This window comes from Pinus tabuliformis, chromosome 9 (genome assembly GCF_031772625.1).
Source record: "Pinus tabuliformis cultivar Carrire ecotype Pingquan chromosome 9, CPIR1, whole genome shotgun sequence".
Lineage (NCBI taxonomy): Eukaryota > Viridiplantae > Streptophyta > Pinopsida > Pinales > Pinaceae > Pinus > Pinus tabuliformis.
This window is the reverse complement of record NC_142307.1, coordinates 388,829,928-388,853,896: the sequence shown is the minus strand read 5'-3', so window position 1 is coordinate 388,853,896 and position 23,969 is coordinate 388,829,928. Positions and strand designations below refer to the sequence as shown.

General features: G+C 40.1%; 1 protein-coding gene across 1 annotated transcript in view; it reads right to left on the bottom strand.

The window, feature by feature from the left end:
* LOC149148781 (putative anion transporter 3, chloroplastic) overlaps window positions 1–23,969 on the bottom strand; it is a 233,072-nt gene that overhangs the window by 123,813 nt on the left and 85,290 nt on the right. The window contains exons 2-5 of the mRNA XM_089439780.1: window positions 9,210–9,436; window positions 8,514–8,886; window positions 8,302–8,346; window positions 7,995–8,141 (exon numbers count right to left, since the gene is read on the bottom strand). Coding sequence (XP_089295906.1) covers window positions 7,995–8,141; window positions 8,302–8,346; window positions 8,514–8,886; window positions 9,210–9,436 — 792 coding nt within the window. The remainder of the gene's footprint in view (window positions 1–7,994; window positions 8,142–8,301; window positions 8,347–8,513; window positions 8,887–9,209; window positions 9,437–23,969) is intronic.

Genomic DNA, 23,969 nt, shown 5'->3' with positions numbered 1-23,969 from the left:
GCAGCACAGAGGTTAGTAGAGGGAGCACTTGTTAGCAGCAGAGAGAGCTTCAGCATCGGGAGTGTTTCTAGCCTGATAGGGATGTCAGAAGTTGGGTGGATCAGTTACTTACTTCTCAATAACTGAGTTGTAGTGCAGTAGCACGATGCAGCATGATGGGGGGGGATGTAGCGCAGATGCAATGTTGAGAGGATGAACCAACAGCAGCACGAATGCAGAGGGAGTTGTCGTACGGATGCAGCAGTGGCAGTGGCAGGGCCATGGGCAACAGTACAGGATGCAGCAGTGCAAAGGATGTTGAGCGGGGAGGCCTAGCATCAGCATAGGTACCAGTGCTGGATAATCAGTGTGATGCTCAGTGAGGAGTATTACTAGAGCACAGTCCTCGCTAAGAGGAAGTGTTGATTTGGGGTAGCATAGGATGTACTCTAGCCATGAAAATTGGTGGAGAGGCTAAAGCACATGGGGTCTCCAAGACCCAGAAATGGTTTGGACAGATTGTACCCAGTTTGGGAGATATTAAAATAATTAATATTTTTAATGGAGTTCCTAAGTCTAAACTTAGGAAAAATAAAATATTAATGGGTATTAATATAAAATTGGGTTAGAAGGTTCCAAAAGTCATGGATCAATCCAAATCTAATCTTAGCCGTTGATTAGAGATGTAATCTCGGCTGTTGATGGACCATCGAGAAAAGTATAGGAGAAGGCTTGAGGGTCAGTTGGAGAATACACAAGAGTGATCAGTCATTCATTTTGCTAGAGCGGGGTTGCTAAGCAAAGTTGAATCTGTGATTAGTAGCAAGGGGCAGTGAGTACGAGGTAGAGAGGCAAGGACAATACTGGGAGACCAGCGCAGAAGCAGAGAGAGCGAGAACAGCAGCTAGTCCAGGCTACGCAGAGCCCAGCAAAGGCAGCGCAGAGCCCAGAGGGATTGCGTCATCCATGCAGAGGGCAGAGGGAGTGACGCAGAGGGTCCCAGAGGCTACGCAGTGCCTCAGAGGGCAGACGCAGAGGGTCCTGGGGCTAACGCAGGTCAGCAGGGGGCTGACGCAGTGGCCAGAAGGGCCAGCGCTGAGCTTCAGTTGTGCTGGAGAGAGTTTTGTGGGACAGGTTTTCTGAATACCTGTTTCCGAATATAGAGGTATTGTTACCGTGTATTTTTCTCAGTCGGGTGAGCCGGTACTCATAAAGACTGCATAATAATATAACCCTCAAAATAGTTGCACTAGTTTTTCCGCATTGGGTTTTTCCGGGGACATTTGTCCAAAAATAACAGTGTCACTTGTGTGCTTGTTTTCTTTCAGTTGATGATCTGTAGATGTTGTGACTATATTGTGTTTATTTTGGTATTTAAATATATTAAATAACTTGTTCGATTTTAGACAAGTAGAAGAAATAAACCATCAGAATATAGATTAATTTTCTAATGGATAGACTTAGAAAATTCGACAAAAATGTGGCCTGCCCAAATAAAGATAGCCCTCACAAAACAAAGTCAAAAGAGGTCAACGCATACTGGTCAACACTTGGTCAAACTGTCCAGAAATTCGGTCTCCTAAAATTTGGCCTCCTGAAATTTCGCTCTCCTGAAATTTTGACCTCCTGAAATTTTGGCCTCCTAAAATTCGAACATAGAAATCCGTACCCAATTAATGAGGAGAGAGAGAAATAAGTGTGAAGATGAGTGTGTCCAAATGAGGCTAAGTCACCTTCTATTTATATGCAACATTGAGGATGAATAGACGAGATTGTTGGGCTTTTGAGCCTACATAAGTTTGCTGGTTGACCTTGACAATTTGACCATAATCAAAATAAATTCATAACTTCATTTGTACATGTCAGAATCGGATGATATTTAGATCAATCCTACACCTCTCGGAGAGAGGAATCCAAGAAAAATATCAGTTGTCATAAATAAGATGACACATGTGGAGTTTGGCCCTAGTTGCCAATTTTAACACTCCCTCTCAACTAGGGAGAACTTCATCTGCTAATCCATCTGCTAATCTGTACTATCTCAGCCATCAATGCACTGCTCTTCTCTGTTGAACTATGAAGAAGAAGAAGTGATCGAGAATGTATCATACCATTCTCTACTGACCCGAAGTTAGTCCCAATCAAAGGAGAGTGTGTCATACCACTTTTACTGACCCAAAGTCAATTCTAATTGATCCCATACCAATATCGGTCATCCTAGCATTGGGAGTACGGTAGTACACGATGCGTCCATCGGTAGTACTATGGTCCCTATCCTCATTTCCCTACTCATTGGTGAAATGAGAGGTACTTCCCATGAGTCTTAGACTGCATGGGTAGGTTGTCTCAGCAGGAGAAGGATGAACCACTCATCCTGCCTACATGTTGCCAAGGGGTATCGCAGGGGAAGGCCAAACCACTCACACTGTACACAGAAAACCACTAGGGGAAGGCTGAACCACTCACCCTATACACAGCAAACCACTAGAGGAAGGTTGAACCACTCACCCTATGGTTGCTCATCGCTCCAAGAAGTACCCCAAGCCCCCCGGAGCTCCTAGAGCTCAATGTCCATCTCATACAAGACCCTCATAAGAGGGTCTCTCCACGACTCCAAGTCGTTCTCGAAAGGCCATGAACTTGACCTTCCTCAGGGGCTTTGTCAGAATATCGGTGACCTGCTCATCAATCCCAATGTGATGGAGCCTTATTGCTCCTCGTTGTACCATATCCTGGATAAAGTGGTACCTGATATCTATATGCTTGGAGCGATCATGAAACACAAGATTCTCTGATAATCGGATGCCACTCTAGTTATCGCAGAGGATCACGGTGGTATCCAACACATGTCCAAATAGCTCACTGAAGAGCTTCCTCAACCAAACAGCTTCAAAGGAGACCATACTAGCAGCTATGTATTCGGCCTCGGCGGTGCTCAGGGCAACCGATTTCTGCTTCCTGCTCATCTAGGATATCGAAGCAAAACCCAAAGAAAAACAGCATCCACAAGTGCTCTTGCGATCCACCACACTGCCAGCCCAATCAGCATCTGAATAACCATGCAGCCTCACATCTCCGATAGTGTATCTCAGTCCATGAGTGATTATGGCCCGAAGATATCTCAGAAGATTCTTGGCACCAATCCAATGTATATGATGAGGCTCAACCATATATTGGCTCAATGTGTTAACTGCAAAACATATGTCCAGACAGGAGTTCACCAAGAACATCAGTGCTCCTATGAGTTGACAATACTCAGAAGCATTTCCCAATTCAGGTCTAGCAACACTACCACATAACTTCTTAAAGTTAAGTTCCATCGGAGTAGTCATAGGCTTGCAGTCCACCATCCCAAATCTTTCCAATATCTTCACAACATATTTTCCTTGAGAGAGGAAAATTTCACCTAGCTTTTGCCAAACCTCCAACCCTAGGAAATAGTGCATCAGTCCTAGGTCCTTCATCTCAAATTCAGAAGCCAACTCCCTCTTACATTTGTGAATGAGAGGGTCTTCACTTCCATCAGCTCCATGCTTGATTTTGTAGAGCCACTTAGAGGTGACAACCGATTTGTCCTGGGGTCTAGGGACCACATCCCAGACATCATTCTTCATAATTGACTCGTATTCTTCATTCATAGCATCCTTCCATACTTGATGCTTCACGGCTTCTTCGAATGATGAAGGCTCATTTTTAATGATAGTGCTCATGGCGGTCAAATATCCTTGATAACTGTTCGGCTTCTTTCTTTCACGGAAAGTCCCCCTTGGTGCAATGTGTCTCTCGGCATCTTCGAGAGTCTCCCTAAGCCATGAGGGTCTCCTTTTGGAGGAGGAGGGTTCATGAGGAGGAGGATCAATAGGATCCATAGGTTCATCAACATCAAGCATCATTTCGTCTTCTTTTGCACCCGGATTTCCGGTGTCAGATTCTTTTTCCTTCCTTAGGATATGAAGGTTATTTATCTTCCTGAGGACCATATCTTTGTCGAAGGTGACATCATGACTTATCTCAACTTCCTTTTGACCAGCCACAAAGACTCCTTTCTTCCCAGATGCATCCAATTTGCTTCTTTTCTCTGTTGACACGTGAAAATATACGGGACTTCCAAAAATTCTAAAATGAGAGGCATCAGGCTTCTTACTAGTTAACATTTCTTCGGGAGCCTTGGAGTCCAATGCTTGATGAGGGCATCGGTTTTGAACATACATGGTGGTATTTGTAGCTTCAGCCCATAGGAACTTCGAAAGGCTTTAATCATGAAGCATGGCACGAACTGCTTCTACAATAGAGCAATTCTTCCTTTTAGCCACACCATTCTACTTAGGAGTGTATGGTGTTGTAGTCTCCCTCTTAATGCCATCTTCTCTGCAATAATCTTGGAATTCATTGGATTCGTACTCGGCCCCATTATCAGTCCTCAATATCTTGATTTTCTTCTCGGATTGGTTTTCGATCAAGGTATGAAGTGTCAGAACCAGGTGAACACTTCATCCTTCTTCTTCAACAAGTAGATCTAGGTATTGCGAGAATAATCATCCGTAAAGGTGAGATAATATAAGTATCCTCCCAAAGAGTTTACAGGCATCATACCAAATATGTCGGAGTGGATCAATTGTAATATATATGTGATCTTGCTATTACTTGAGGGGAATGGTCCCCTTGTAAGTTTTCCTTCGGCACATCCTGGACATACATCTTCATGCTCTACTTTGAACTTGGGCATATCTGTCACCATCTATCTCACATCGGGTAGGGCCTTATAATGAAGATGGACAAACATCTAGTGCCATAGTTCAAATTGTAGAGATGTGTCACAAGACATGGCTCCCAATGGACTTCCTCCAACTTGATAAAAAGTGTCAACTCTGAACCCAAGAGTAAAAGCATCTTTATAATTTCTTTTCCAAATACGTACCTTTCCATTGATGAATGCCACCTTGAATCCTTTGTCCTCCATGGTTGAAATGGACACCAAGTTCTTCTTGAGATCAAGTACATAGAGTACTTCTTGAAAATGAATAGTGTTACCTTGATTCAATTGAAGGGTAGCATATCCTACTCCCTTCACGAGATAGGTGGCATTGTCTCCAAGGATGATCTCCAAGTTTGTCTCCTTTCTATCAGATTAGTGAGGGCTTCCTTGTATCCGGTGAAGTGCCTTGAGGCACCACTATCAATCAGCGAATTTCCCAAAGTGTCCAGAGGAGAGGCAGTGGAGAGGGCTGATATAAGATAGTACTCTTTTTGCTTATTGTTAACAACTTTTGATTCTTCATACCTAGAATTCCTTGATTTCTTGGAGGGTCGACCATTTCCTTGATGTCCCGCATTCCTTTTTCCTTTTCCATTGGAATTGTGATCATCATCATGCGATGTGTCCCTTCTATTTGGACACTCCCTTGCATAGTGGCCAAACTTATTGCAAACAAAGCACCTACCCTTCCTTCCTCCCTATGTCTAGGCTTTCCATGGAAATGACCTTTAGACCCTGCATTATTTCTCCTTTTGGCATGAGCGGAGAATGCAGTGGGGTTGCTTCTATTAGAAGGCATTACTTGCTCCACCATTCTTATTTCTTCTTGAGTGCATCTCGACATCAATTCTCCAAACCCTAGAATTCGAGCATTGTTGAGGACAGTGGTTCTAAGTACATACCACTCAGGTGGGAGCCATCCAAGGGTGGTGAGAGTAAGTTCCCTGTCAAGAATGACTTCTCCAATCGAGAGTAGATCATTCTTGATCTTAGTAATCCTCAAGAAATAGGATTGAATATCCTCATCCTTGCCCTTCTTAATATCCTTCAACTTATTTTTGAGAAATAGAATTTAATTATCATTACTAACCTTGAACATGCTGACCAACCTGTCGTAGATCTCCTTGGAGGTCTTCAATTCGGAGATGTAGGCCACCAGATGCTTGTTAATGGAATCCCTGATAATCTTCTTTGCTTTGACTTCAGCCCTATCGTACTTGGTCTTCGCAGCAGTCGGTGCATTTGAAGGAGGTTCAGGGATTTTCCCCTGCACATAGTCCATCACTTCTTTTTCTTCCAAGGTCAAATCAAGAGACATCATCCATCCATGATAGTTAGATTTATCATGGAGCTTGTCTTCAGCTGGGAATTAGGATGAGGAACCCATTGAACCTTTTGTCCTTGTCCAACTGCCTTTGGTGATTGCTCTTTCACTCTTGCTTGGGCTTTGTCTTCACCTCAACTCTGATACCATGTTAATTTTAGGCAACAATGGTCTGTTCTATGCCTTAGAGCAATTTTACTTCAAATTATTTCTTTAGCCCAGTATCAATATTCAGATTAGCAAACACATCAACATGATAGTAAAATGCAAATAGAACATAAACATAAACAGTAGAAGACAAGCCAAGACAAGAGGACACAAGATGTGGCACCAGCCAGGGACAAACCCCAATGTGGGGAAACCCTTGAATCAATTCTTGTTATAGTCTTCAATAGTTCAGCAGAGAGAGTACAATTTACAAATTTGATAATTTATAACAGCAGCAAAAAGAGCCCTAACTAGAAAAGTCAACGTTGGTCAACAGAGCAGATTTGACCCTCAACAAATTGGTCAACTTTAGTCAACTTTGGCCTCCAAACAACAGGATAAAATATCTCTCAAAACAGTGATATTCAGCCCAATCAAAGTTTGATCAAACAACCTACCTGTGGTCAGCCCTAGCTGCAGCCAACGCTGGTCAACAGTTAACGTTTAGCCTCGATTTTTACACCCAAAAATGAACAGAGATAGCCCTCACAAAAACGCAAGTCAAAGGAGGTCAACGCATGCTGGTCAAACTGTCCAGAAATTTGGTCTCCTGAAATTTCGGCCTCCTGAAATTTCTCTCTACTAAAATTTCGGCCTCCTGAAATTTCGAACGTGTGGAGGGAGAGAGGCCCAAAAATCCATACCCAATCAATGAGGAGAGAGAGAGAGAGAAGTGTGAAGATTAGTGTGTCCAAATGAGGCTAAGTCACCTATTTATATGCAACGTTGAGGATGAATAGACGTGATTGTTGGGCTTCTGACCCTACATAAGTTTATTGGCTGACCTTGACAATTTGACCATAATCAAAATAAATTCATAACTTCATTTGTACATGTCAAAATCGGATGATCTTTAGATCAATCCTACACCTCTTGGAGAGAGGAATCCAAGAAAAATATCAGTTGTCATAAATAAGATGACCCATGTGAAGTTTGGCCCTAGTTGCCAATTTTAACAAATTTGAATATGGTGTAAATTAGCAAATGCATAGTACCTACATATCTGAAGAGTGTTATGTGCCAAATTTTGAAGAGTGTTATGTGCCAAATTTAGAAACTAACATTCTGGAGATTGGAAGGTACACTGCCAGTTTCAGGGAAAACTATTAACGGGATTTACAAGTACATATTATCTTCCATAGTCATACAAGACATAACTTTGCAAGGGGGGAGTATGCACTTGTGTGGCAATAATAAAGCAACCTAGTTGTTTTGGCAAGTGACTGTAAAGGGTAGCTAGGCAAATATTCATCATATAATGCAGATTTTACACTTGAAGCGGCAACAAATGAATGTGAACTGACAAGGATAACATGGTAGAAGAAATTAAACCATGATTAAAATAACCTCCTCATAGATTGCTTGAAATATTAGAAAGTGACTAGTTAGTTCATAGAGAAGATGGCCAGAGAATAGTGATGGAAGAAGTAGCAAAGACCGTACTACTTATCTAATAATTTAAGACCAAAAGAGGAAACGAACCAAATATATATGAAAAATAAGAAGCATCGAACTAACCATTTTAAGTTCCTCTTCTAAATTTTAAAGTTGTTACAAGGAAGAAGGATGGAAAAATGTGAACATGCACTTGCAAGTTCAAACTCATACCAAGTTAGAAAAAATCTCAACGCATTAAAACTACAATAGAATTCGGTGAAACAAACTGCAATCAAAGAGGAGAAAGCTAATAAGTGAAATATCAATTGAGCCAAATATAAGACAGCTAACCTGCATGAGCTTGCGAACAAAGGTGACGGTGAAACCAGACTGAACCAAGAAGTCTGAGCAAGCACCTGCAACATACCCTAAAACTGCCATCATTGCCCATGGCATGGCACTGAACCATGCAGCTTGCTTGAGATTGACACCATAGATCTGCATCAAGGGACTCAACCATTTTTATTTCATTTGAGGATATTTGTAACCTTAAGGAATGAGCATCCATGATCTCCTTACGAATACTTGTAAAGGTGGCAGAGAACTAGTTAAATTGAAAGTTATTATATTGTTGTAAATTTATTAAAAGCGGACTTACAGTATTGAAGTACACTGGCATCCAAGAGAGAATGATGAAATAACCCTGTAGATGAGACAATATTAAATTATCAAACATTGCAGAAAGTCTTTTTTAATGAAGATGGAAAGCACACAGTACTACTATTCACCATAAACAATTACTCTAAACGAATCACCCCTATGCAAGTGTCTAAAGCTTACCACAAAAAGGCTATTCTGTTTAAGACTTACCCAATTGTGCATAGAATTGGCAGCTAGTATAGCCCACGTTGGTAACTTGGAAAGGAGGAGGCCAAAAGGAGGTAGTCTGTTAGAAGTATGGGGCATTTTTTCTGTGCCAACCTTTACAGGATTCTCATTTCCTTCCAGAATGTACAGAAGCTCTGACCTAGATATTTGAGAATTACTTTGAGGACTTCTAGATATTGCTGTCAGCCATACTAAAAGCCAAAGGAAACCACAGATTCCAAAGATAGTGAAAGGACCAAATACTCCTGTCTGTGCCATTATAATGGGTGAAAAAATTAAGCCTATAACACTGCCAAGATGAAATCCAGCCATTGAAAGACCCACTGCTCTTGCTCGTTCAGTACGGGGAAACCACCTGTGAAAAAGCTGTTGTTTAGATTTGCTACTCTATTATAAGTGGCCACTGCCAAGAAAGTAGGTTCCATCTCATCACAATATTTCGAATACTATCATAGCATACTAACAAAGAGAAAATCTAGAAATAACAAAATTCAAAGAGATTTTCGTTCCAGATGACTTGCTCAAAATGGAATCAGGGGTTCAAAATGTGCTTTGTAATCGGGAAAAATACAATAGCTCAGTTTCTTTTGGTCACTAGCATATGAAGATAAAAAAAATTAATATTCAAGCGTTAAAACAAGGACCTGAAGCCATATTAGAAATCAGCTGTTCATGTACCTTGAGACCATGTTGTTCATGCATGGCATAGCTACACCTTCTGCAATACCGAGCAACATGCGCATAGTGAGAAGCATTACCAAAGAATAACTTGCAGCCCATGGAGTAAGTAAGGTTGCCAATGACCATAAGGCCACACCCCATGCCATCACACGTTTTCCACCATAATAATCTATCAATGCTCCTCCGATAATTGGAGACATAAAGTATCCCCAGAGGAAAGCTGACTGCAATTATAACCTGATACTCTTAGGAAAAATATTAACGCCTACAACAAAATCAGTAAGGTTAAATATACATTTTTCTTTCCTTTCCTGTCAGATCTCAAAAGAGTTACTTGAATGAAAATTATATTACAGGGTAAAGGTTAAAGTTTTGAGAATGTCATAATGGAACAAAACTTAGCACAAGACCCTGAATGGTTTTGGAAGGCTACTAAAGATGGGAACTTCTATAGTTTGATTATTGATCCATGGATGCACTAAAATTAGTGATGTCCCTTGTGCACGTGGATATGTTCTAATTGTGACATTCCAATGAAATAGCCATATAGTAATCAACTGAAGCATGTAGGTCATCCTCCTAGGACTCATTCAATAAAAAAACAGTTAAGGGCATACACAGAGATGGAGATATCAAGTAGGACAACATTAAGAGAAAGGATTTCAGAAATTCATTAGCAGTGTATAACATTGTCCCCTACCAATCAGCTCAAATAACAGTACGTACAATGAACTTCTAAAATACCATGATCCACACAATACAACAAAAATTAACTTCTAAGAGTTTTAACATATGCCAATTGACAGACTTCATGTGATGCAAGCAACAAACTGTTCATGACCAATGTTCCTCCTAGAAGTTGCTGACTATTGATGACCATGTAAACATTGGAGTTCTTCCACTTGCAACCATTGTGATCTTGCTTGTAACCAAAGCTATCTTCCTTGGTAAGCTGCCATGATTGCGCTGAGAGGCACATTCAACAGCCCAAGATGAGGGAGATGTGTAATTCCTTCTGTGCTCAACCTCGAATTGGCATGTGTCCCTTTTAAAATAAAATTAGAATACTCTCTAAATAAAAAAACAATGTCAACTATAATAAAAAAGAAAAATGATGTATATTCGGTTAGTTTTAATTAAAAGCATTATAGAACATCAATAATCCCACTCTTACCCTGCTAGTTCAGTTCGTTGTTGATATTACAACCTAGTATGAAGGAGATGTGGCGCAAATATTTCACTCTTATTCTCTGTCATTTATGATGTCTATGTTAAGTAAGATAATTTTTATCGCCCACGGGGCTTTGGATTGATGGGTGAATGGGTGCACTGTTAAGGCACTCCTTGTGATAGGTTACCGGTTCAAATACCCCGTGGCTCTTTCTTTTGAAAAAAAAAAAAGATAATTTTGTATCGACTTTAGAGAGAGATAAATTAATTAAAAGTGAAAAGAAAACTTATATTTTCACTTTCAAGTGTGAGAAAGATGTATAATTCTTCTACTTTTTAAAATTATTTCAATATAATGGGACTTGTTGTCGCTCAGATTGTACAGGCACCGTGACAACAGCTCAGGGCGGGGGCTATCACCATTCTAATTGTCTCCCAACAGCAGGCTATCGGGGGTAGACCCTATGGAAAAGAGATGATGGAAGACAAGTTGGAAACCAACTTATTCGAGAGAGACAGTTGAGTGGCCTAGCTACTCGGTTTGATTTAGCAAGATATAAGGATTCGATTAGATTTAGAACTTATGGAGTCAAAATTCTTGCTTTTTTTTTATGTTAACCACATGGTGAATCGGTAACTGCCAGTCCTAATCTATGGGAGACCCAGGATCAATCCTCGTAGTTGCCTCTATAACACCAGGAGTACATCCAACTACCTACAAGTCGATATACTAAGATCCTATGATTTTAGCAAGAGCAAGACTCACGTGCCGCCAAGACGGGATTGGGGAATCTGCCCCTTTAGCTATCACCACAGCAGGCGAGTGTACTCAATGAGATTTGAACTACGGTCTCCCAGACTTCGCCCAAGTAGACTTACAAATAAAAACCAAGTAACCGAATGGACAACCGTTGCTTAAATGATTGACTAACCTATATGATATGCAAATTCTAGGATCTAGGTGTGATGCAAGGATCTTGGTTACTTTTAATTATATGTCTAATCTAAATATAACCTTCCCTTAACTATTTTGAAGCTAGGCTCCAAAGTAGGTTGTGAGAAGGAGGCCAACAGGAAGCAAGCAAAGGCTTGATTAACGATACCTTCTGTTATGCTCCTATCATCCAATGCCTTCAGCGCTGCAGAGACTGTGGCTCTGACGACTGCAAGGTCGTCATGTTAACCACCGAGAAGTTGTTGTGCCCCTCAAGCTAGATAAGAAGGGTGGCCCTAGGTTTCTATCAACCAAGCTTATGCTTGGAGGTAAATTATTAAGTGCAAGACTAGTCCTAGAATGAGATGCAAGGATTATGAGTGGATCTCGAGTTAAGATTGCTGAAGTCTATAAGTACTTAAGTTATGATGAATCTTTAGAGACAAGAGTACTTGTGAATCAAAATGCAATCTTACAACCAAGAAAGTGCCAATTTACTTAGTACCAATATCCAATCCATAAGATATCAATTACTCAAGATATTCAATCAACAATCTTATGTCCTTGGACAATGCCAATAATGAAATATGCTCAATAAAACTTAAGATGCCAATTTCTCAAGACAGACAATAAGGTTACCAAAGCTTCTTAAGATTATTAACTCAAAGCACTTATTCAACAATGCTTTAACCACAATATCAAATAGATCTTAATGCCCAAAAGACCATCAACAAGATTAGAAGATTTTGGAGCTTAGATAAGTGAGTGATTTAAGTGCAAACCTTTGACAATTCTTAGAGTTAACACAAGATTAACAAATGTTAGATTTTAAACACCCAATAACTCTCTAAGTGTGTTTTTTTCAAGTGACCCTCAAGCCTCCTTAAATAATCTCCTTGTTGACATTCAACAGCCCAGATTAGAAGTTAATCAATTGCTAAGATCATTTTGCTTGATCCTCATCTTTTTCTAAAAGTTATACCCACAGTTTATATTAATACCCTTTAATTATTTTATTTTCCTAAGTTTAGATGTAGGGTCCCTTTAAAAATAATTAATTATTTTAATACAATTGTTTTTGGGTGGGATTTCCCAAAACACTTTATGGGTTCTTTGGAATACATGTGCCTAAGCCTCTTTGCAAAATTTGAGACTTAGAGCACATCCGATGCTACCAAAAATCAACACTCCCTCTTAGCAAGGAATGTGCTCTAGCAATGCCTTCGATCTGAAGCATCACACTTACTTCATAACATCGTCCTCTGCGTTGCTGATGTCTGACATACTGTCCATCAACTGTTGCGCAAATGTTGCATCTATATTGTTGCTAACCCTGCCACTGTCCTGAAGAAGAGGTATACATTGAACAGCCAGAAGGCTTTGAGACACATGAGAAAAAGTCTCATGTATGCAGATTGAAGAGAGCTTTGTATGGGCTGAACAAGCACCTAAGCATGGTATGGTCGAACTGATGGCTACTTGCAGAAGATGGGATTTGTTAAGACTCAAGAGTGACATAGATCCAAATCTCTACTATCTAGTTGTAGAGAATGAGCCTCTAATCCTTGTATTATATGTGGATGATCTATTCCTGACAGGATCATCCAGGCTCATCGGGGACTGCAAGAAGAATCTAGCCACAGAATTTGACATGAAGGATTTGGGACAAATGCATTATTTCCTGGGGTTGGAAGTTTGGCAACAAAAGGGGGAGATCTTCCTTGGGCAAGGGAGATATGCTACATAAATTCTGAAGAGATTCAGGATGGAGGATTGTAGACCCATGGCTACTCCAATGATCACCAACTGGAAGAAAATTGATGCATCAGAAGACAAGGATGTTGATCCCACCTTATACAGGCAGCTCATAGGGTCCCTGATGTATCTGGTCAATATCAGGCCAAACATTTGTTACGTTGTCAACACCCTCAGTCAATTCATGGTGGAACCGAAGAGGGGGCACTGGGCAGCAGCCAAACATGTTCTCAGGTATATACAGGGAACAGTTGATTATGGACTCTTGTACTCCAAGAGTAAGGATATCAGATTGAGTGGATTTACTGATGCGGATTGGGCTGGAAGTTCAGTGGATCGAAAAAGTACCTTTGGGTACTATTTCAACATTGGATCGGGAATGACCTCCTGGTGCAATAGGAAACAGAAATCTGTAGCTCTGAGATCAACTGAAGCAGAATATATGGTCGCAAGCACAACGTCGTGCGAAGCCATATGGCTTAGAAAACTGCTTGTGAACCGATTCAAAAGAAAGATGGAGGCAACCAGGATCATGTGTAATAATCAAAGTTGCATCAAGCTCTTTAAGAATCCAGTATTTCACGATCGGTCAAAGCATATTGATATTCGGTGTCACTTTGTCAGAGATTGTGTCCAACGAGGAGTTGTACAAATGAGCTACACTCCTACAGGAGAATAGGTGGTAGACATCCTTACCAAGGACCTTGGAAGAACCAAGTTTGATTATTTCAGGGAGAAGATGGGGATGATAAAGAATCCATTTCAGTGGCAGAAATGGGTATGATGTTGCAGCGCAGTAGCAGTTAGCAGTAGCGCGATGCAGCGTAATGAGAAAGGGTTGCAGTGCAGATGCAGTGTTGGGAAAAAGGACCAACAGCAGCACAGATGCAGAGGGAGTTGCAGTGCAGATGCAGTGTTGGGAAGAAGGACCAACAGCAGCACGGATGCAGAGGGAGCTACAGTACAGATGTAGCAGTGGCAGTGATAGAGCCATGGGCAGCAGTACAGGATGCAGCAATGCAGAGGATGTTGGGCGAGGAGGCTCAACATCAACACAGGTACTGGTGCCGTATAATCAGAGTGATGCTCAGTGTGGAGTATTACTAGAGCACAGTCCTCACTAAGAGGGAGTGTTGATTTGGGGTAGCATCGGATGTGCTCTAGCCATGAAAATTGGTGGAGAGGCTAAAGCACATGAGATCTCCAAAACCCAGAAATCGTTTTGGAAAAATCCATCCGGATGAAGAGTTATTAAAATAATTAATATTTTTAATGAGTTCCTAAGTCTAAACTTAGGGAAATAAAAATATTAATGGGTATTAATAAAGATAAGGATGAGAAGCTTCCAAAAGATAAGGATCAAGTCTATTTTAATCTTAGTCGTTGATTAGGGACTTAATCTCAACTGTTGATTCATCAACAGGAAAAGTATAAAAGGGGACTTGAGGGTTAGTTGGAGATAGATTGAGGGAGACCAGTCAGTTCAATTTCTGGAGCAGAATTAACTGAGAAATTTGAACTAGAGATCTGGAGCGCAGCAAGAGGTAGCGGGTACGAAACAAAGAGTCAGGAACAGCACCAGAAGATCAGTGCAGAGGTTAGAGAGGCAGACGCAGAGACAGCAGAACTGTGCAGTCACTACAGGGCCTACATGGGTGACACAGAGAGGTCCAGTGCTGACGTAGAGAAGCAGGAGTTGATGCAGCGGGTCTAGGAGCTGCGTAGAGGCCAACAAGCTTGGCGCTGAGACTAGGAGAAGTGTTGGAGAATTTTTTTCTCTGTTGGGTAAGCCAATTTGGCACGCTGTTGTACTGAAGAATCGTTGAATAACAAAATCATCCTCTGTTGCATCGATTTTCCCGCATTGGGTTTTTCTGGGGACAATTGTCCAAAATATTTGTGTTGATGTGTTTGATTCTTGTGCATGTGTTTGTTTCTGTATTATGGTGTGATATCTGCAGCAGAATTTATTTTAATGTTTACTGAAGGGTTTTCGTAAATAACTTATTGGGAAATAAGTAGGTAAAATAAATTAGTGGTTGCAGTGATAGAATTTTCACATTCCTCACCTAAGTTCTTTGCAAATTCCTAAGTCTTATGTTGTAAGATATGGCTATCATAATTCTCTAAATGGGATGCATCAAGACATCATAGAAGCATTGAAAGAAAGAGCTCGGGACATCATCATAGAGAAGCATGAAAGATGGTTAGAATCTATGGAAGTCAAGGATATAGCTCTTGGGAATCTCATTAGATACATAAGTGGCAAGGTCATCTAGTACAAGGTTCATCATACATCTAACCAGTGTTGCGGGGGAGTGCCCCCCCCCAATCCCTCTCCCAATCCCCGCTCCAAGCAGGAGTGACTCGGGAGCGGGTTGGGAGCGCGCTCCTGAAATCGCTCCCAAAAAGGGAGCAATTTTGGGAGCGCGCTCCCTAACCAAAATTTCCGCTCCCTGTTTTTTTCAAGCGACGGGAGCGATTTTTCCAACCCGGGAGCGGTTGGGGAGCGATCGCTCCCGGTCAGCGGTGAGCGATGCCCGCACGACAAAGGCAAAAAAAAACAAAACAAAACAAAAAAAGAAGGCGACGGCGTGGAAAAAGAGGGAGAGAGAGAGGGGAGGGAGTAATATAAATAAACCCTCTCCCTCATTATTCATTTCATTCTACATTTCTAAGAGTGAGAGAGTGAGAGAGAGCAAGAAAGCAAGAGAGAGCAAGGAGCAAGGAGAGGCATCCAAGGGGAGATTGAAGAGCTTGCAAGAGCTTGCAAGGGGAGATTGGAGGCCAAAGAGTTAGGATCTACACTCTATTCTAGCAAGTTTTTTTTATGTTCATTCCTAAATAAATAAATTTCTCTATTTCCCATTCCCATTCCATTTTTTTGCAGATTCAAAACTTCAAATTTCAATCATCATGATTATATTTCTTGGCATTTTCTTCTTCTTGGTTCCTTTTTTGGTTATTATGTTGTTGGAGAGTAGAAAAAGGAGGGTTGAAAATGAAAAAGTGGGTTATAGTGGATTTGATGAAAACCCCAGAGAGGAGTACCTTGGTGAGGAGGAGCTGGAGGAGCGTGAACATGAGTCAGCTCAAAAAACTAAACAAGACCAAACCCCATTGTGGAAATATGTTAATAGGCCTAACGCTGGGAAAGGGGGTGGAACCACTAAATTTCATTGCCCCCATTGCAACAATAATTACACAGGTTCATACACCCGTGCCAGAAAGCACCTCTACAGGAAAAGGCCATGGGATGGAGATAAACAAATAGGAATCAAAACTTGTACAGATGTGTCAGCAGCAGATAGAGCCAATACGCAAGGGAAGAGGAGGAAGCCCAATACAAATCTAAAAAATCAAAGGGTTTCTTTGAACCAAGCTCACAATCACATGCACAAAGAACTCCTTTAGCATCCTCCCAAGGCAGTGGATATGGAGGCACAGGGTCACCAAGTTTAAGGCATAGAACCATATCAGATTTCCTTGATGAAGGGTGTAGGAATGATGTGGATTCAAAAGTTTACAGATTTCTCTATGCATGTGGGATACCATTCAATGTTCTTCCCTCACCTTATTGGCATGAAATGGTTTTTGCCATAAATGATGCCCCTAAAGGATACAAGAACCCTGGGTATGAAAAGGCTAGAACCATTGGACTTGATCATGAAAAAGCAAAAATATCACATTCTTTGAGTAGAATGACAAGTCCTTGGACTGACCATGGGGTGTCGATTGTATCTTATGGATGGACAAATGTAAAAGGCAAGCCATTGATAAGTGTTCTTGTTGTGTTTGTTAGTGGTGCCATCTTTCTTTCAGCATATGATTATTCAGACAAGTTCAAGACCGACATCAACATTGTAGAACCATTACTTGAAACAATTGACCATATTAGGCCATACAATGTTATCCAAGTCATCACTGATAATGCTCCTAATTGTAAGGCAGCGGGAGCAATTATTGAGGAGAAATACCCCAACATATTTTGGTCTGGGTGTTTGGTTCACACAATGAAACCTTTTGATGCATGATATTATTAAGAACAAAAACCAACAATACAAATGGATTGGTGATTTGTATGAGGCAAAGAAATGATAAAATTTATTACAAATCATAGCAATACCCATGGCCTTTTCCGCAATTACTCAAGATTGGAATTGTTGAAGATTGCCAAGACTAGATTTGGTAGCTATTACCTCACCTTTAGGCGCCTTTTGAAGGTAAGAGAGTCATTGGCTAGCATGGTATCAAGTCCACACTGGCAGGTATTAAAGGAAAGGGCTACAAATGCAGCTGACAGGCAAGGTTTTGAACAGGTGGAGGAGACTGCTCTTGATGGTATGTTTTGGGCACGTGTGAGGCAAGTATTGGAATTCACCAAGCCCATTTATCACATGATTCAGTTTGCAGATACAGATAAACCAGTGATTGGGGAGGTGTATGAGCAGATGGATACCATGTTGGGGCAAATAAAAGATATTGCTCAGAAAGATGATCCCAACTTGTATGCACTGATTCACAATTGTGTGTACACGGTGGGATAAACTTAATGTTCCACTACATGCCTTGGCGTATATCCTTACGCCAAAATACTACTCTGCATCTTGGTTGGGCCAACCTGCACCAGGGGGTGGGGTTAGGGTCAAACCCCATATAGATGAAGAGGTATCTACAAGATATTTGCAAGCATTAGACAAGTTGATACCTGATAGGGAGGAATGTGCTAGTCTGCGTCTTGAATTAGGCAGATACTTTAGTTGCACTGGTTTGTTTGGTTCCTTCAATGCAATGGAAAATAGAGACAGACTTTATGCTCCCACATGGTGGGAAGCATATGGCAGCCAAGGACTTTTGCCAAAATTGGCAAAAAAAATTCTCTCACAGGTTGTAAATACTTCTTCTGCAGAGAGGTGTTGGAGCACCTACAGCTTCATACATAATGTGAGAAGAAACAGACTCAATGAAAACCGGGCAGAAAGCTTGGTTTATGTGCACTACAACTTGAGGTTGTTGAGTCATTATTGTGATCGGACTTATGAGGATCCAACATATAAAATTTGGAACAACCACCCAGAGGATGATAATTTGGAGGATGGCACTATACATCTTGAAGAACTGGAAGCAGAACTTATGAGAGAGAAAGATGAAGCAACAGCCATGCCACCTCCACCATCCAGTAGCAATGCTCGAGTTCCAAGTCTTGTTCCTTTGATGTCGCCGCCTCCATGTACATCCACACGTGGAGGGCATGTGCCTTCTGGTTCTGATCGTGGGTCTGTGCGGGAGGAGACTCCTAGAAGACAACCACGACCCACTCAAAAATTAGACATTGTTCGTGGTGGCAAGACGAAGATGTAGATGATAGATTTACTTGTATTTTCTAGTTTCTAGTAGTTTTTATAATTGTTGATTCTTTCATATTTATTATGATATTTTTGTAAACAATATATGACAATTTAAGTTTGAAGTTTGAAGTTGGCAATTATAACTCATTGGTAATGAATTATGAATATGTTGCTTCGTGAAAGTTGTTTCATTTCATTTCATTTTATAACATTTCATTTCATGTTAGATATTATTTGTTGTAATGGTTAAACTTAGCTTACAAGTACAACTTTGGTGATCAATGATGATAAATGTTATATATTGAATTTTCAATTTTGAAAGCTTGAAGTTGAAACTTTAAGATTGATGAATCATGATTCATGAGACTCAATATGTTGTATGTTACTAACTTGTGGACGTGGTTGATGAAGATTATAATTTCTAGATAAATGTTGTTATATGTTTCAATGATCAATCTACGTTTTTTTATGTTTTTTATATCTAATTCATCATTCTACATGTTTTTGTTGACATATATGTATCAAAATATAAAAAATATATATATTATATAAAAAACACTCTGGGATTCGCTCCCAAACCAGGAGCTTCTGAAAATGTCGCTCCTGCACCCGTTTTTGCTCCCGCTCCCCGCTTTCGCTCCCGCTCCCAAGTAACACTGCATCTAACAAAAGGAAACATTTTCTGATGGGGATACTTTATATCCTCAAGATTCTCTAATGGAATCTTCATTGGAAGGTTCACCAATCATGAGGAGAAGCAAGTGTTTCATCAAGTACTCCAATCGTGTGGAATTCATGGGATGATGATGTGATGACATAAAAGTCAAGCAGATCAAGGGATTAAAGCTCTTTCGATCAAGGAAGCTGTTGCAGGAAGTCTGGATGACCCAAAGGAAAAAATGAGGTATGTATGCTTACATTTGATATTGTGGAAATCATGTCATATGGTTGCAAGTAACATGGATCAATGCTCTATCTTGAGAGCATGATCAAAAGAAAGGATCTCCTCCCTCAAAGGAATGCAAGAATGCATGGGTCACACATTCACTAGATGAAATCAACATAATATGTCCTCATATGAAGTATGAGGTGGTTGACTACAATTGAGGAACTCTTATTGGAAGCTCCTGGGAATGTAATGTGCGAAGAAAGGAAGGAAGAGATCATGGAATATGCAACCATGGTAAAGGCAATCAACATCTGAAAGACCAAGAAGATTTGACTAGGATATCTCCATGGAAGATATGAAGACTCTAATGGAGTCTGAAAAGGAAAGAGACCCTTGAAAATATATATCTTTGGGAGATGTGTCGATATGTATGCAGGATGTTGATGCAAACTAGAAGATGTCATGATGAAAGACCATCACAAAGGTAATGTTGATTTTAATGTTCATTCCTTTATTTTTGAACAAATATCTGGATGGGTTTATGCAGGGCTACTGAGGGAAGATCTATGGATATCTTCCACCACCAATGCACATGTAGTAGGATGAAAGATTCTTAAGTAAACATGGCATGAAAGAAGGCCAGATATGGACTGATGGATCACTTTTCGATGATGACATGGCTAACTCATGGATGAAAGTGATGGATGGTCGGTGCCCTATGTAGAAGTCCCAAACATGAAGACTCCTAGATAACGAAAAGAAGTTCATGACATCGTGAGGAGTTCTTCAAGTAGCTGGTTATCCCATTATCTCCACTTGAAGAGCTACTATAGGTCCCTAATTAAGAGGGAACCTAGAAACAAGTTTCTTACTTGGAAGAAACTTGGAAATTCCTATGCCAAGAGGGAGCTTAGGTACATTCCTTGTGTAGGAATGAGTACATTCCTTTATCAGAATAGATATGTCCTCCCTAATTGAGAGGGAGAGATAGACACATCATTCTTGTCTTCACTTGGGAAGACAGAATGGAGGATTGGGTAAACATCTGACATCCAATACTCTTTGAGGATGAGTTAGGGCATCCAAGATAAGAGTAGTCGTAGAGGACCAATATTCTTTGAGGACAAGGAATCCAAGATAAGAATAGTCCTGGTGGAACACACCCTGAGAACCCGGGTGGGGTATGTTCTAAGAGAGACAATGATGATGGTGTCTATACATCATTGGTCTCGCTAGCATTGTGCTCAGATCTCGTGGAGAGATAGAGTTGTTAGTCAAGGCCTTGCTATGTGATAATGTTGGTTGATATGATGCTTATACAGATGGGTTACCAATCCAAGTCTTCTTATGAGAAATTCTTCAAATTGAGAATGACCAAGTACCATTATGAATACCTCGCTAATTAAGAGGGAGTGTTGAAAAGTACCTAGGTTTGGTATTCATAATGACGTGTAATTGTGATTTTATGGAATTAATGAAAAGAAAAAAAATAAAATTATTATTGTAATACTTGTCTCACGGATTTCATGAGCAAGGAATTTTATTTTTAGTATGACTCCCATTATGAGCCCTTAGGATTGGTGTTAAAGTCAAATTGAGTTAATGTCATGTATGAAGGACCGTTCTTGGGCATGTTGCATTTTGTATGAGTCATTAGATAAGGTTGAAATCTCTCCAAGACAAGCACAAGACATCCCTCTTCCAATCAATTTCAAATGAAATTAATTATCTCTCCAACTGACATGTCAACCCAGCTTGACATCAAGTCGGCTTATTACCTTGGGAAACAACTATTTATAGTCCAACTCGGCATCATTTCAAAGCAGAAATTTCGGTCAAGTTCTAAGTCTGAAAACAGTGCGAAAATCAGCGAAAAGGTAGTTTTATGGTCAGCGAAAAGAAGGGAAGACAAAGCGAAGTACAGCAAGGGAAAAAGGAGGACAGTCCGAGCTCTTTTCTTATTTGTTTTGGGTTTATAATGAGCTTAGTTACAACAGAAGAAGTCGAGAAAGAGTAGCATTGCTCCTAGCAGAGTTGGAAGAAGGTTGAAACTTGAATCTAGAAGGAAGGCCAAAACAAGAATTGGAAGAAGGTAAAGTCTAGAAGGAAGGCCGAGATAAGAAGAAGGTCAAGTCTAGGCCGAAGGTTTGAGGCTAAAGAAGGTCTAAGTGGAAGAGGAATCGAGAGAAGGAAAGGAATAGAAGGTTGATCGTCATTGTCAAAGAGAACTTGTGTCTTGGTGTTGGAGTGGAAAATAGGTCAATGGTCGTGGTCTTGGTATTCGTTAATTGGAATCTCTATAAGAAGAATTTGTGCGGGTTTTCCTCTCAAAGAGTGAGAGGTTTTAACCCTCGCTGATAGCCTATATATTTTGTCTCTTGTCTCTTTATGGTTGATGCATTAGTAGTTGTTTGATGAAGAAGAACACCAATAACCTAAGTAAAAGAAGATCCTAATCTAAAGAAGTAAAAGGCACTCACAAGTAGTTACTAATAAAAGAGAAATCACTTAATCTCTATGCCCTAGATTTCTCAACAGTTATATGGTTTAATCCTTGTTTTTATGTTTTTTATAGCTAATTCATCATTCTACATGCTTTCTCAGAAATTAGACATTTCTCGCGGCGGCAAGGGGCCCAAGCATTAGCAATAGATAATAGATATAATTGTCTTTTCTAGTTTCTAGTAGTTTTTATAATTGTTGACTCTTTCATATCTATTATGATATTTTTTGGAAACAATATATGATAATTTAAGTTTGAAGTTTGAAGTTGGCAATTATAACTCATTGGTAATGAATTATGAATATGATGCTTCGTGAAAGTTGAAAGTTGAAACACTTCATTTCATGTTAGATATTCTTCGTTATTGTTAGGTTACTTGGCAATGGTAATGGTTACAAGTACAAGTTACAACTTTAGCAATCAATGATGACAAATGTTATATATCGAATTTTGAAAGCTTGAAACTTTAAGATTGATGAATCACGAGACTCGATATGTTGTATGTTACTAACTTGTGGACGTGGTTGATGAAGATTATAACTTCTGGATGATTGATGTTATATGGTTCAATCCATGTTTTTATGCATTTTATATCTAATGCGTCATTCTACATGCTTTTGTTGACATATATGCATCAAAATATATAGAAATATATATTATATAAAAATTCGCTCTCAATTCACTCCCAAACCAGGAGCTTGTGAAAATGTCACTCCCCGCTCCGGCTCCCAAGTAACCTTGGCTAAACCATAGTTTTTAAATTGACTCATAATTCCCTTGAATCCAAGCTTGACTTTACCCATTTATCCATTGGAAATCCTACTTTGTCCTACCCTAATCCAATGGATATTTTTATTGTAGGATCCCTAAGAGGCACTTAGCTTAAGTTCCTTGGGTTATTTGATCCCTAAGCCCTACTAGGGAAGCCTCCTTTGTGTTGGATTGTGTCCTTTGATAAAGAGAGGGGAGTTTTAGGTCACCTAGTGAGGCTTTGCACTAGGTGCTAGATTTTGTTGTAACAGTTCTCACAAGATATTGAAAGACAACACATAAGAGGAAGCTTTCACTAGTGAGAAACCCTAGGTAACATACATTTTGTGATTTTGGTTGGTCTATACATATATTCATATATTCTTTCATAGAAAAGAACTAAATCAGAACCCTCTAGTTTGAAGGGTGTATTTGTTGGATAGAATGGGTCCTCCAAGGCTTGCAGTGTCTACATTCTATCGCAACAAAAGATAATAGTGAGCCAAGACATGAAGTTTGATAAGGATGCCTAGTCTTCAAGGTTTCAAGAGCCTCCAACAAAGGTTAAGGAGGGAGAAATGCTTGATTTCCCAACTAATGATCCATGGAAATCAGAAATTTCAGAATCAGATCAATAAGATTTCAAGAGTGGAATCAAAGCTTCAATACTTTCCAATTCAGCCACAAGACCTCGGTGGCTTACTCAAACATTGTAGAATGCACAAGAGCAAATTTGAGCTCCAAAGATGTCTTTTCAAGCGAGTTATGAATTATGTTGCACCGATGTCTTCCATAATTGATGCAAAATCTTCTATTTTTGAGGAGGCCGCAAGTGAGCAAAGATGGAAGGATGACATGGTGGAAGAGTATTAACTCCATCACAAAGAATGGCGTTTGGAACAGTGTTGCGGGGGAGCGCGTCCCCCCCCCCCCCCCGATCCCGCTCCCAATCCGTGCTCTGGGCGGGAGCGACTTGGGAGTGGGTCGGGAGCGCGCTCCCTAAAAAAAATTTCGCTCCTTGCCTTTTCGGGAGCGTTTTGCCTTTTTTGCAATTTTTTTTTTTGTAGTAATGTTCGAAATGCATTTTTTTTTGAAAGAAACAAATAATTTTTGAGTGGGGCAGCTTAATGATCAAGTCTATGTCCCTAGTATTGATATGCTATTCATGGTAATGTTAAATTCTTAAAATAAAAGTGACATTCTCCTTAATCTTCATTTTCATCCTTTTACTTAAATTTTTAACAATACCATGAAATGACTCAAGATGTTTGAGAGTGGTTTCGGCATCATTGGATTTCATATGGAGAAAGTAGAATTTTAGATTTCATTCAAAATCCAGCAGACTTATTAGTTTTTCAGGATTTCAGGATTGGGGGATTGCAATGTTTCCATTGAATTTTGTCATGTA